Source organism: Pantherophis guttatus, chromosome 6 (genome assembly GCF_059756535.1).
Source record: "Pantherophis guttatus breed Tessera chromosome 6, ASM5975653v1, whole genome shotgun sequence".
Lineage (NCBI taxonomy): Eukaryota > Metazoa > Chordata > Lepidosauria > Squamata > Colubridae > Pantherophis > Pantherophis guttatus.
In genome coordinates, this window is record NC_142068.1 from 86,998,595 (window position 1) to 87,013,264 (window position 14,670).

The following is a 14,670-nucleotide window of genomic DNA, read 5'->3' on the forward strand; positions in this document are numbered from 1 at the left end:
ACTGTGTATATCAGCCCTAATCAGAAGTGGCAGGGCTCAGATTTAAAAGTACTTTCAGAGCACAATTTATGAAGCAGTGTTCCTAATACTTTTTTCCCCCTACATCAAAACAAAAAGGTCTTGCAATTCGTACTCAAGCTAATCCTTTGCACGTGTGCTAAGAAATTACCAGTGAATAAAATAAACCAGAATCAGTCCTGGTTAAACAGACCACAGATCAAGGTTAAATCAAACCGAAAGACAACTGTTGCCAAATTTCAAGAGACAGATATTCATAAAGTCACCAAAAGTCAAGTCTGGCACTGCAATCATTGAAAAGGTAGGAAGCCCATTTCTGCTTGCTAAACAGTTCACTAATCATGCAATTAAACAGAGCAAAACCATTTTGAAATCTCACTTCGCTTTCTGCATTCAAGTTCTGCATTTAAGTTCTGCATTTCTCCTTATTCGGTTGAGAGCAGGCTGCTTTCAAAGACAATGAAGTAAATGGCATAGTAAACCTGAATCCGAATATTAAAATTAAGATGGAGATTCAGAATGTATTATATTAAGAATACTTGGGAGGGAAGTACATTCCTGACTGTGAACAGGTGTATCCAAAGTACAAATTTGTTGGTGTGTGTGTGTGTGAATATTATGATTAATAAAGTAGAAGATTATGAGAAATAAATTGCCTTCTATTCTTCACTAACTCAGGCCTCCTAGCGTCTAACATTGAAATGCAAGCTTGATATTTATACATCATAACCAGAACGAAAGCAAAGAGGGGAGACATCATTATAACTATTATTATAACATGTCATAATATAATTATTATAATCCACTTGCAGAAAGGTTCTGATTTTATGTTTTGGCCAATCTGAGGCACAAAAGGAACACGATCTATTTGAGCCCTCCCTAATATTCTAGAAATAAATGGACTTTTGGAGAGCCAGCAAAGGTGGGGAGGTCCCTTTGTCTGGGAGACTGGGACAAAATTTGTGCAAAGGCAACAAACAAGCTAGTATTGTGAGTCCATCTGTACTTCCATAAGAATGAAATCCAGCCTTCAATGTTAAACCTTTAACGGGTGGCAATCCGAGCTGAACAAAGTTTAAAAAAGAATAATTTTAACCTAACAGGGAAAAGAGAAAGAGAGAAAGGGGGGGAAAGATAGCTAGTTTATACAAGTATCATCCCAAATCGGATTTATTTATTTTTGGGGTTGTTGAGTTCTTTTTAAGGAAGAGACGGCAAGTTATTATTATTTTTTTCTACAACACCCCAACTCTGATTTATTCCTACAAACATCAGGAGGTTTGGCAAACAATGCCAGATGGAAGAGAAGCAGATAATGGATTTTTTTTCCCTGGTTTGCCTTAGAAACAAAACAGCTGCGGTAGCATCATCTGCCTGGCCAGCCAATAACTTTTCATCTTGTCGGCTTCTATCAACCTGAAGCCAATTTAATCCCATAATGGCAAGGAAGAGGAAGGGGAAAAAAAGGAATATGCACATAAAAGTTGTTTCGAAAGCCAGGAACTCACTCTAATTCTCTCTCCCCCCCCCCTGCCTTTTTTGAACGCACTTTGCTGGAAATGACGAATTTATAGAGTGAGCCTATGTTTTGCAAACAAGGAGTCTAGCGTCCTTGGAGAGCCCAAACCGAGGATAAATTAAACCCTTTTAAAACTATCTATCCTAAATTTAAGTTCCTTGGGCGTTGGGCCTCAAGACGGGCTCGCTCGGGGTGGGCGAACTATCGGGATCAAGGATGTTCAAGGATGCCCTCCACCCACCCACCCACCCACCCCACGCAAAATTATCGGGGGAAGAAAAATCCACGTAGGGATTTCGTTTTACTCCAAAGTCCTTCGTTTCTTTCTTTTTACGCGGCGCGCTTTGGCTGCCGCGCTCAAAGTCGGGCACCAAAGTCGCGGAACTTCTCCGCGTGGGAATAACCCGCGTGGGATCGGCTCCAAAATCTTAGCCTGCTCCCGTGGCTTTTTCCTGGTCCTCCCCCCCCCCGTCCTCGCATCTTACCTTCGCACAAGACGGCGAGACTCAGGGCCCATCCGGTGAACGGCATCTTCCCCGGGTGGCAGTTAAATCCGCACGATCTTCGACGGGGAGGGGAGGAGGCTGGGCTGGAGAAACCCGCGTGGCGGGTTTTCTTTTCCTTCTGTCTTCTTCTGCGCGGGTTGGGGAGACCCCCCCACCCCACGCCCCTGCTTCGTGCCTCAATCCGGGAGCCCCATAATCGGAGCAGGAACCCGGAGGGGTGACGGACTTGTTAAACCAAAAACGGGTCGTTAAACTCGGGTCTGGCTGGTCTCGCGTGGGTGTCCCGGCTCCGGTCGTGAGAACCGTCTCCCGCTCGGCTTCTTTCCTAAAACCGGCGGAGCGATGGAAGAACTGCGGGACGCGCGGCGGGAGGGAAAAGCGCGCAAGGAGCCACCTGCCGCGGGGCGATCGGGCTCCGCGCGTGGATCTCCGGCTTCGGACACGAGAGCGACCTAGCAAGCCAGCCAGCCAGCCAGGGAAAAGAGGCGAGGCGAGGCGGCTGCTGGCCGCCCAGTGCGGGGAGACCCCGCTCGAGCGCTGCGCTGCGCTCCGCCCGGCTGCCGCCTGGGGCGCTCCGATGCTTAGCGGGTCCCCGGCTCGGATGCTGCGCTGGTGCGCACAGGGCGACGAATGGCTAAGGACGGAGGCTCCTCTCGCCTCCTCCTCCTCCTGGCAGGGAGGGAACGAGGCTCCAAGCCAGGATGCTGGGAAGGGAGGGCGGCGGGGGCGCCCGGTTGCAACTCAGCGGCTCGCTTGCGGTCCCGGGTGGGGTGGGGGGGAGGTTTAAAGGAGAAATGGAAGGGCGGAGTCCTCTCCCACCCGAAGGTCGTGGGGAGGGAGGACTCAGAACAGATTTGACGTAACAGTAACAGAGTTGGAAGGGACCTTGGAGGTCATCAATCCAACCCCCTGCCCACGCAGGAGACCTGTACTAGGGATTCGAACCGCCGACCTTTCTGATCGACAGGCTCAGTGTCTTAACCACTGAGCCACAAGATCAAGCTCAAGGAGGCCCTCGCCTTGCCTAGCCTGAGTGTTTTAAAAAACAACAACAACAACAACAACTCGGGTTTCTTCCAGGGACTCCGGGGCTGCGTTCACACGAACCGCTTCCCCTTGGCTGATGAATTTCATCCTGATCCCTTTCCCCCCCCACCCCCTCCAAAGCCAATCTAATTTGTTAACAGGTGCAAATGCAGCAGCCTTACCCACGAAGGCGAGCGCGCTTGCTTGCACCTCGCCCTTTCCCAGACCCGGCTTAGTGCCGGTCGTGGGAACCCCACCCAAGACACTGCTCCGCTGTGCCAAGGGCAGAGAGCGTACTAGTCCCGAAGCAAAGAGTTTGACCCACCTCGCTGCAGTACCCACCCTCACCCCCGAGCTTGCAAAGTCTACGTGCGGACACCTGCCTAGCTGGAAAGGGCAAAGCTGGAGTAGTTAAGAGACGCCGCTATCAGGGTCTGGAGGGCGGGGGGGAGGGAGGCGGAAAGATTTAGGCAACGGGGCAAACCCGTCCCTTCCCGTCCTACACTCCGGATTTTCGCCCCCCTCCCATTTGCCCAATCAATCAATTGGGCAATAGAATTGGAAGGGAACTTGGAGGTCTTCTAGTCCCATCCCTTGCTCATGCAGGAGACAATACCATTTCAGACAAGTGGTTGTCCAATCCCTTCTTAAAAAGCTCCAGTGATGAGGTAACCACAACTTCTGGTGGCAAGCTGTTCCACTGGTTAATGGTTCTGTCAAGAAATTCCTCCTTAGTTCTAAGTTGCTTCTCTCCTTCATTAGTTTCCATCCCTTGCTTCTTGTCCTACCCTGGGGTGCTTTGGAGAATAGCTTGACTCCCTCTTCTTTGTGGCAGCCCCTGAAATATTGGAACACTGCTATCATGTCTCCCCTAGTCCTTCTTTTCATTAAACGAGCCATGCCCAGTTCAGGCACTTGGCAATTGACACTATTTATGAGGGTTGTAGTGTCCCAGCATCATGGGATCGCCCCCCTTTTTTTCCTAATTATTATTATTTTTTTAATTTGATTTATATGCTGCCCTTCTCCGAAGACTCAGGGCGGCTTACAATGCGTTAAGCAATAGCCTTCATACTTTTGTATATTTATACAAAGTCAGCTTATTGCCCCCACAAACTGGGTCCTCAATTTACCTACTTTAGAAAGGATGGAAGGCTGAGTCAACCTTGAGCCTGGCAAGATTCGAACTTACTAATTGCAGACAACTGGAGTTAAATTACAATGCATTAGTCTGCTGAGCTATCCAGGCTCAACAGACTTCCCCCTTTTGACACCTTCTGACAAGCAAAGTCAATAGGGGAAGCCCGATCCACTTAACAAGTGGGCTACTGACTGAACAATGACAGTGGTTCACTTAACTGCAGCAGGAAAAGTTGTAAAATGAGGAGGGGAGGGACTCAACAAATGTCTCACTTAGCAGCATCGATTTTGGGCTCAATTGTGGTTGCAAGTCGAAGACTCCCTAAACTTTCCATGAGCCTCCGGATGGCTAACTCTGCAACATCTTTGCATCATCTGACAAACAAACACACAATTCACCTTTTCTGTACCCTCCCAAGAATCCTCCATTTGCTGAACCAGGGGTCAGCAACCTCTGGAGCCGCATCTGGCTCTTTCACCCCTCTGCTGCGGCTCCCTGTCACTCAAAATATGTGTCACAATCGCCAATGTGCAACACCCACTGGTATGTGATTTATTGAGCTTTTCAATCTCCAGTAGGCCAATAAAACCAAGAAAAGAAAAGTTTCACAAGAAAACAGAATGTTTAATTCAACTACATATGCTAGTTTTGTGGCTGCTCAAGAAATAGTCAAGCACGGGAAGGATTTTGTGGCTCCCGGTGTTTTCTTTTCTGTGGGAAACGGGTCCAAATGGCTCTTTGAGTGTTTAAGGTTGCAGACCCCTGTGCTGAATCTTTAAAGAAGCCATTCCTTGTTATCTTCTCACTTCTTTCCCATCAGGTTTTTGACCCAACTGGCTCTCCAGGTTGGTGACAGAAGGGGAAAAAAAGTGTGTGTCATTTACAAAAAAAAAAAAAAAAAAAAGCTCCTTGGACCATCTTGGCTGCTCATGAGGAATCAGCCCAATGAAGTCAGAAAAATTACTGACACCGCTTGGATCAAAAACGCTACGTTTTTCCATCCCTTGGTTCTTGGAAACCACCTAGGATGGAGCAAGCAAAGGAATGCCCTCATTTGCTCAGAAAAGAAACGTCAGGCGATGTTCCTCTATTGTCTGACTCAGTAATTACAAAATGCAGAACAGCCTGTCCTCATCTCTTAAACTGGCAGCTGTTTCCAAAGAAAACCGAGCTTCTATTGATTTTCTTCAAAACAAATCAGCTAAAAATGTTCTCCAGCGTTACTACATGGGGAGTGCTTGGCTGTCATATTCCCTCCCTGCTTGTTTATGATTCAGCAGGTTCACAAGTTCGATTTTCATTTCATTTTGCAAGTTACCAGTTTGATTTCGGTTTCGTTTTGCAAGTTGTGAATTTGATTTCTGTTTCATTTTGCTAGTTGCCAGTTTGGTTTCATTTTCGTTTTGCAAATTACCCGTTTGGTTTCTGTTTTGTTTTGCAAGTTGTGAATTTGATTTCTGTTTCATTTTGCAAGTTACACATTTGGTTTCATTTTCATTTTGCAAAGTTACACATTTGGTTTCATTTTCATTTTGCAAAGTTACACATTTGGTTTCATTTTCATTTTGCAAGTTATCAGTTTGTTTTGGTTTCAGTTTTCCAAATTACCACTTCAGTTTTGGTTTCATTTTGCAATTTATCAGTTTGGTTTTGGTTTCGTTTTGCAAGTCACCAGTTTGATTATGGTTTTCTTCTGCTGGCTCAGCTCATGGCACTGTTACATGGAGGCTTTGGGGGCAAAATTTGAACCTTGCCTGCAATCTCTAGAACTGGAGGAACTACCTAGGTGCTAGACTGACTCATTTGTGAAATGAATAACTGCACTTTTCAAAGTTAGTTGTGAAGCGAATCCGGCTTCCCCAACTGTTTTTGTTTGTCACAAAGTCACAAAAGGGAAATCACATGACCTGGGCACACTGCAATCATCATAAATATGAGTCAGTTGCAGGTGGTGTGTGTGTGTCTGCAGTTTGATCACGTGACCATGGGAGATGCAACCATCGTAAAGATGGTTTACGATGGTAAAGATGGTTTGTGAGAAAGAACCAGAAGTCATTTTTTCCAGTGCCATTGTAACTTCGAAAGGTCACTAAATAAACCGTGGTAAGTCAAGGACTAACTGTATCCTTCCAGGAAAAGGGACATTTCCAGCTTTTGAACTACTGACACAAAAGCAGAAAAATGGAGTCCTGGAAGATGAAAAGAAATCTGAGAGAAAGGGAAGAGAAACAAGGGCAACTGGGAAAGACTTAAGAGAGACCCCATTTTCCTTGTCCTCATCTCCCTGCAAAGCAGGTTTGAATTTAAAAGGAAATCAGCCACTTTGATATCGTACACATGCTTATATCAAGCACGGGAAAAATCAGAAGTCCAGGCAGTTCAAATGAATATAAAGATTTATTGCAAGTTTAGGCTCTCTACAAGAATCTGAACTACTAACCGTCAAGGCAAATTGGCGGTGGATAAGAAATTCAAGGAATTCAAGGTGGGCGGTGTAGGAAGTTAGCACCCACCCCTCTCCTAGAAGAATGAAATATTTTAGGAAATATTAAAAAGGCAGAATATATTTCCCTGGATGAGAAATGGAGAAACATGTTTTAAAGACAAAGCAACGCCCACCTTCCTGCCTCCCCCCCACACCTTTGTCAATGGGCCAGAGGCAGAAACCCAATTCCCTCCCACCTTTGTCAATGGACCATCATCTGCAACACAATAGGACCCATCTAGCAACAGAAACTAACATAATAGGACCCATCTAGCAACAGAAACTCACCACATGGCACCTGGGAAGATTACATCAGCCAACAAGGCTAGCTAAGAGCCCCGTCCCCTGGGAGTCTGACAACCAATCAGGATACACTTCCTGTGCCCCAGGAAGTTCAAAGCCCAGAGAGGGCATAAAACCCGGGGACTCGCAGCATCTTGATCCTTTTCTGTTCAGGAACTCAAACCATGTGATCCTGTCCACCATGAAACCATCTTTCCAAGTAGTTTCCATGTTTCCAGTGTCTTTTTCCCCACTTGGAGCTGAACCCAGAAGGATATTCCTTCCAACAGCGGGACTTAGATCTCTTGTGTGCACGAAGAGACTTGAGACTAATGGCACATTTGACCCCTCCCTTTGAGCTCAGCCTGCTCATTTCCTATATCTGTGTTTTGTTTTTTTTTCATATAATCATACCTCAGTGCTCAACTCCTTCAAAATGCATCAAATTCGGTCTTCAGCACTTTTTGAAGCAGGAATCTTGTCCCATCTCTCATTTTTCTCCCAAATAGTTGACGTGCAAGGGAGAACTTGCCAATGTCAGCTGTCTCATGACTCGCTATTTCTTCTGGCCGAAATAGCCCATTATAAGGTTGTTTGGAAATGGTATTTGACTCCATTAAGATTGTCATTGATGGATAACAAAATTAGTAAACAATGTTGGAGATGTGATATGGAATTAGGGACTTATGAACATATGTGGTACAAATGTGATAAAGTTAAAAAGTTTTGGCAACAATTGGAGGAAATGATATTTGAAATGATGGGGAAAGCAATAATATTGAGACCAGAAACTATATTACTGTTGATAATTAAGGAAATAGAACCAACAAAATATGAGAAAGAATTGATTATAATGGGTAGAATTATAATAGCCAGATATTGGAAATTAGATGTGAATTTTAGAATAGAAGAATGGTATTGTGAAATGTGGAAATTAGCTTTAAACGATAAAATGACATGCGATATTAAAATTAGAAATGGTGACTATAAAGAAGATATTTTCTGGAAAATTTGGAAACCATTCGTGGACTATGCGCTGGGAAAATTGGATGCTTCAGTACCTGTACCCCGAGAACGTGGATTTTGGCAATCATGAGGATATATCCGAAGAACCAAATCTTCCTTTCTTATGTATAGCACAGGGTGAAATATTGTATATGTTGTTTGTAATGTTAGTAATTAAAAGAATTAAAATAATAATAATAATAATAATAATAATAATAATAATAATAATAATAATAAAAAGAAATAGCCCATCATGTGGCAAGTCATTGGTTTTCTCGGTATTCGGTGGTTTTAGTATTCATTGCATCTTCTGTGAATGAATTACCGATGAGTATCAAGGTAGGTCTATCGAAAGCATCTAAAATATGTTTCTCTTTTAAAGAGATGTGAATTGTCTCTTTGGGTATCCTGCCCCCTTGACTGTCTAGTGGGTGAAAAAATATCTCCAAAGAAAATGACACTCACCCCTCTCCTAGAAGAATGAAATATTCCAGGAAATATTTAAAAAGCAGAATATTATACCTCCCTGGATGAGAAATGGAGAAACATGTTTTTTAGGCGGGAAGCAGACTCACTCTTAAGAGCCCCCACCTTCCTCAATAGCCCACAGCAGATGTCAGCACTTAAAAGATAAAGAGATGGCTAGGTCTATTCATAAGCAAATACCCTCACCCAAGATCCAACAAAGGTAGGATTAGCCCTCTACCCATCTAGCAACAGAACTCACCACATGGCACCTGGGGAGATTGCATCACCCAGCAAGGCTCAACTAAGCTCGGGACTCAAAAGATTACCTATAAAGTTACCCCTGCATGGCCCCATGGGAGTCTGACAACCAATCAGAATACAAGCTCAAATTCAAAGTCCAACAGAGGGTATAAATCTCTCTCTCTCTCTCTCTCTCTCTCTCTCTCTCTCTCTCTCTCTCTCTCTCTCTCTCTTTCCCTCCCTCCCTCCCTCTCTCTCTCTCCCATGTGCCTTTTTGCCCAAGACCTCAAAACCATTTGGTCCTGTCCAGCATTAAACCATCTTTTCAAGCAGTCTCCATGTTTCCAGCGCCTTTCTCCCCACTTGGAACTGAACCCAGATGGACATTTCTTCCAACAATGGTAAATTCATTTTTTACACAGTTGCCAAGAAAACTCAAGAACGGGTTGAAGCTGGCTTAAAGTTGGCATTACATTACCATTGCAAAGGTCGGTTTGGTAAAACCATACACTACTCTGTATGGAACAGTACATAAGTGTATTTGCTGGCCGGTAATATTTTCATTCCTTCCGTCTCTAAACACTTTGCAGTACTCCAGATCGGGTATTTTTCAGCTTTCTTCATTTATGAAAAAGAAAGAAAGAAAACCGAAGATCATTTCCACTAATAGAAAATATTGGCCCATCATACAGCACTTACCTAAATAGCAGAAACATTAAACTTTGGGAGCATAAAATATAAATGATCCGTATTGAGCCATGAGGTCAGCGCTGAATCATACCTCTAGGTAAACCTGGGTCATATAATGGAAGTACTCTTAAGAGTTTGGCATTCACACGTGCCTCGTTAAGGAGCCCAGGGGGTGTTTTTCAACACTGAACATATCAAACTGGGATGGAGGAACCTAAGGAAGATTTTGGGGGGGGGGGGGGGGCGGGCACGGCAACAATTTTCTGAATGAAAAGAATACTGTATTCATGTAACATTTTGCTTTATATCCTGCATCCAATGTTGGTCACCCCAAAGTGTTGAGACATTGGAAAAGAGTGCAGCGAAGAGCAAGAAGGATGATCAGGGGACTGGAGCAGGGGTGAAATGCTCCCGGTTCAGACCGGATCGCCCAATCCAGTAGCGGTGGAGGTTGTAGAAAAAATTATTTTAAAAGTTAAAAAAAAAAATTGGCCACACCCACCCAGTCACATTACACCCACCACCACCACCAAGCCACAGAACCGGTAGTAACAAATTTTAGATTTCACCACTGGACTGGGGGCTAAAACCTGCAAACAACAATTGCAGGAATTGTGCCAAGTCTAGTGAAAAGAAGGACTGGTGGTGACATGATGGCAGTGTTCTAGTAACTAAGGGACTGCCACAAAGAGGAGGGGTCAGATTATCCTCCAAAGCACGTGAAGGCAGGACAAGATCAATGGATAGAAACTAATCAAGGAGAGAACCAACTAGAACCATGATGGTGAACCTATGGCACGCGTGCCAGAAGTGGCACGCAGAGCCATCTCTCCAGACATGAAAGCCATCGCCCGTTGCTCTTCCGGCTTCCGTTGTGCAGGCCAGCTGGTCTTCACACACGCGAGAGTGCTGGAAACCAGAAAAGTAACTCAAGATATGTTTGGAGAGAATAACTGGCAGCTGTCTAGTTATCACCGTCTAATGATGTCTTGGCTACATTTCCCATAGGCCTGTGGGCTGAGAACTATATTCCATTCTTCCCTCTTTCTAATTTCAGATTTTACTCCTAGCTGCAGTTTGTAGATCCATTGTGATCACAACTACAGGCCCTAAGGAAGAACAAAAATTGACATTGTAAAATGTCAGTGTGTGAGAGAGTTCATGAATTGGAATAGACATGGTAACAGGTCAGCCAATGGGGACTGTTCGGTGACCCAGATGGCTCAGAGCCTGGGTGTGGCTTAGGTTCACTGATGTGTATATATATGAGTGCCCAGGCTCCTGGGGGTTCAGCAGGGTTCAGGCGATCCTTTAGCCAAGGATCACCGGGGTTCAGCAAACCCCCAAATGCGACACCTGGCTGGCCATGCCCACCCCGCCCTTCCCAGGAGTCTCCATGTGGCCCATTCATCATTCCAGCTAAGTGCAGGGGCTGCATGGAGGATCTGGGAGGGTGAAAAACGGGCCTCTTGGAAGTTCTGGAAGTCCAAAAACGAGCCTGTTTCCGGCCTCCGGAGGGCCTCCGGACCCCAGGGAAAGCAGTTTTCGCCTTCCCGAAGGCTCGAGGAAAGCCTCCAGAACCTGGGGAAGGTGAAAAATGCACCCTCTGCTGTGGTGCAGGCGGCCAACTAGCCACACCCACCATGGCCACGCCCACCCAGCAACGGGGCAGCGAACCCATTACTAAAGGATCTGAAGCCCCCCCTCCCCCGTGAGTGCCTCTGTATTATATTGCTTCTGTGATTATTGGTTCTGTACTTCTGGATTCTGAGTTCTGGTTCTGGCTTCTGCTGTATGGTATTGTATATAAAGAAGTTTCTTATATAAATGAATCCTGCTGAATTGTTTACTTGTGTGCTGGTTGGATTGCTGCAAACTCTTAACATAAAAGAGATAGAGAAATGTTTGCATTGAAGTTCATCCATGCTATTTTCCTCCCAAACTGATTTTCCCAAAATCAGTTTCATTCATTTCTGTGAAATTTATTCCCAGGTAAGCCCTACTGTCTCACAAAATTATCACCAAATGCTGTTATATCCATTTAGAGATAAAAGATCCATTAAAGACGATACAAAAAAGCCCTACATTATTTATGTATTTGTGCATATATTATATTAAACATGTTCCACCACTGACTACTCACGTCTCTTAGTGATTTACAATAGAACACATCTAAAACCAAAGTTAAAAATAGCTAAATTAAAGCCATCAATTAATATCAAAAGTTAAAAGCCTGTTTGTTGGTGTGTGTGTAGGTGTGTGTTCAGTAGGGGTGGGGAGAAGTAGATTTGAAGGGCAAAAAGTGATGTGGGCCATCTGGAGGAATGTGTATAGTCACAAACAGCAGCTTAAAGCAGCCGTATCATCTCCTGAACTCATACCAGGGGTGAAATGCTACCAGTTCGGGCTGGTTCGCCCGAACCGGTAGTAAAAAATGCTACTGGTTCGCCGAACTGGTAGTAAATTTTTTTTTAAAAAAAATATAGAAGATCAGCTGAGCGATGCGCGATCATCAGAACTTTTTTAAAAAACTTTTTAAAGCATTTTTAACTACCAGTTCCAGAGAACCAGTAGTAAAAAAATGCTTAAAAAGTAAAAAAAAAAAAAAAAGTTCCGATGATCACACGTCACTCAGCTGATCATCGGAACTTTTTTTTTTTTTTATACTTTTTAAGCATTTTTTACTACTGGTTCTCTGGAACTCGTAGTAAAAAATGCCTTAAAAAGGTTAAAAAAAGGTTCCAACAATCACATCTGTGGCGCGCGAGCTTGGGAACATTTTTAAAAACTTTTAAAAAGTATTTTTTATTACCGCTTCTCAACCGGTAGTAAAAAAATGCTTTAAAAAAGTTTTTAAAAGGTTCCCAAGCTCGCGCGCCACAGCTGATTTCTCCCCCTTGCTGTTCTACATACCTTCCCAAACCTCTTTTTGGTGTGTACTCTGCATGCGTGCCCGCAGCATACGTTTGGTGCATACTGCGATGCGCAGTCAGCGAACCGGTAGCAAATCAGTTCAGATTTCACCACTGACTCATACACCTGCCACCGCTGCTGATCCATAGTCCCAAAAAGTGATACCTTTGATTTAAACTCTTATTTATTTATTTATTTGTTTCAATTTGTATACCGCCCTTCTCCAATAGGACTCAGGACGGTGAACAGCCAAAATAAAAACAAAACATACAAAATTTAAAAACAGTTTAAAATAATTAAATATTTTTGGCCGCAATTTAAAACAAACCCAATTTAAAATCAATTAAAATTTAACCCAAAACTGTGGGATCAAGCCAGCCCGGCTAGTTGAAATAAATAAGTTTTCAGGGCCCGACGAAAAATCCGGAGGTCTGATATTGTACGTATCTCTGGGGGGAGGTTGTTCCAGAGGGCAGGCGCCGCCACAGAGAAGGCTCTCCACCTGGGGGTCGCCAGCCGATACTGTCTGGCGGACGGCACCCTGAGGAGGCCCACTCTGTGCGAGCGTACTGGTCGGTGGGAGGCTATTGGTGGCAGAAGGCGGTCTCATAGATACCTCTTCTTGACAGATGCTAAGTGCTCATTTGCATGTGGTCCAAATCACATTTCAAATTTGGATTGTATTAAGGCCTAGACTTTAAACTCTGTTAAAAAGAGAACGAAGACAAGCCTCAGCTTAGAGGGGAGTGTTACTCAAAGAACCATGATACCTACAGAGGAAGGCCAGTGCTGAATCCCTCTGATAGCAGCTCGGAGCAAGTGTAGATGGACTCCCCAAACCATTTCAGTAGATACAGGTACAGAAAGACAGCAGTAGCTGTAGCAGTAGCACCCAGACTTATATACCGCTTTACAGTACTTTACAGCACACTCTGAGGGGTTTATTCAGCCCGCCAAAATCTGGGCCCCCATTTTACCAACCTTGCAAGGATGGGAGGCTGAGTCAACCTTGAGCTGGGGAGAATCATACTGCACCACCGCGGCACCTTAGCTTATAGAAAGGGACAGTCTCTCTTTCTATCCTGTACCTAACCTCCATGGGTCTCTAAAAGTCATAACAAGTTGTATTTTCCCCCTTGAAACTAAATTGGCAGGCTATGCGATATTTTCATCATAGGTCTCTTTCCAGAGATAGATGGGACTTTCCATGTTTCTGGTTGTATGGGATTCTGTTAGATGCAGCCTGCAGAACCAGTGACATTTGCAGAAATCTCTTCTGCATATAAAATTAAAGGTAAAAGAATTCCCCGGGCTAGTCATGTCCGACTCTAGGGGGTAGGGCTTATCTCCGTTTCTTAATCGAGGGAACCAGAGTTTTCCGAAGATGCTTCTGCGGTCTTGTGGCCAGCATGGCTAATGTTATATGCCAAAGGTGCATGAAATGCACGTTACATTCCCACCAAACTGGTACCTATTTAACTACTCGCATTTGCATGCATTGAAACTGCTAGCTGGGTAGGAGCTGGGGCAGGTGACAGGAGCTCACCCCTTCTCGCAGCATTTGGGTCTCAAACTGGAGCTGTCAGCTTTCCAGGTAATAAGCTCTGTGTCTTAACCATTAAGTCACCATGCCCCCCCCCCCCTTCTGCATATACTATACAGGTAGTCCTTGACTTACAACAGTTCCTTTAGTGACCATTCAAAGTTACAACAACACTGGGAAAAAGTGACTTCTGACCGTTTTTCACACTTACGACCGTTGCAGCATTCCCCGTGGTTACACGGTTTACATTCAGAAGCTTGACAACTGGTTTGTATTTATGATGGTTGCAGTGTCCCTGGGTTACGGGATTCCCTTTTGAGACCTCCTGGCAAGCAAAGTCAATGGGGAAGCCAGATTCACTTAACAACGGTGTTACTAATTTAACAAAGCGATTCGCGAAAAGTCGTAAAATGGGGCAAAACTCACTTAACAAATTTCTCACTTAGTCGCATACATTTTCAGCTCAGTTGTGGTTATAAGTCGAGGACTATCACTGTATTAAAAGTAGATTATTTATTTATTTATTTATTTATTTATTTATTTATTTATTTATTTATTTATTCATTTATTTATTTATTGCATCTGGCTACTGATGACTGGTGCTAAGCAGTTATCGGTGCTGAAAGGATTAGTGCATAATACTTTTTAAAAAAAAATTAATGCAGACTTCTGCTTATTTTTGGCTGATAGGAATCTATAGAGAGAGCTGGAAATGAAGGGAGCAGGAAGAATAGAAATTAATTAATCTCTATCAGCAGAATGCAGAAAAGACAACGCATAAGCAAAACCAGTCCCCGAATCAATGTTTTAAGCAGATACGTTTTACCTTCAATT

The 14,670-nt window shown here is 44.2% G+C and overlaps 1 protein-coding gene across 1 annotated transcript in view; it reads right to left on the bottom strand.

Moving 5' to 3' along the window:
- RET (ret proto-oncogene) overlaps positions 1–2,893 on the bottom strand; it is a 121,396-nt gene extending 118,503 nt beyond the window's left edge. Inside the window, exon 1 of the mRNA XM_034423448.3 lies at positions 2,023–2,893. Coding sequence (XP_034279339.2) covers positions 2,023–2,068 — 46 coding nt within the window. The 5' untranslated portion in view covers positions 2,069–2,893. The remainder of the gene's footprint in view (positions 1–2,022) is intronic.
- Positions 2,894–14,670: the final 11,777 nt, after the last annotated feature.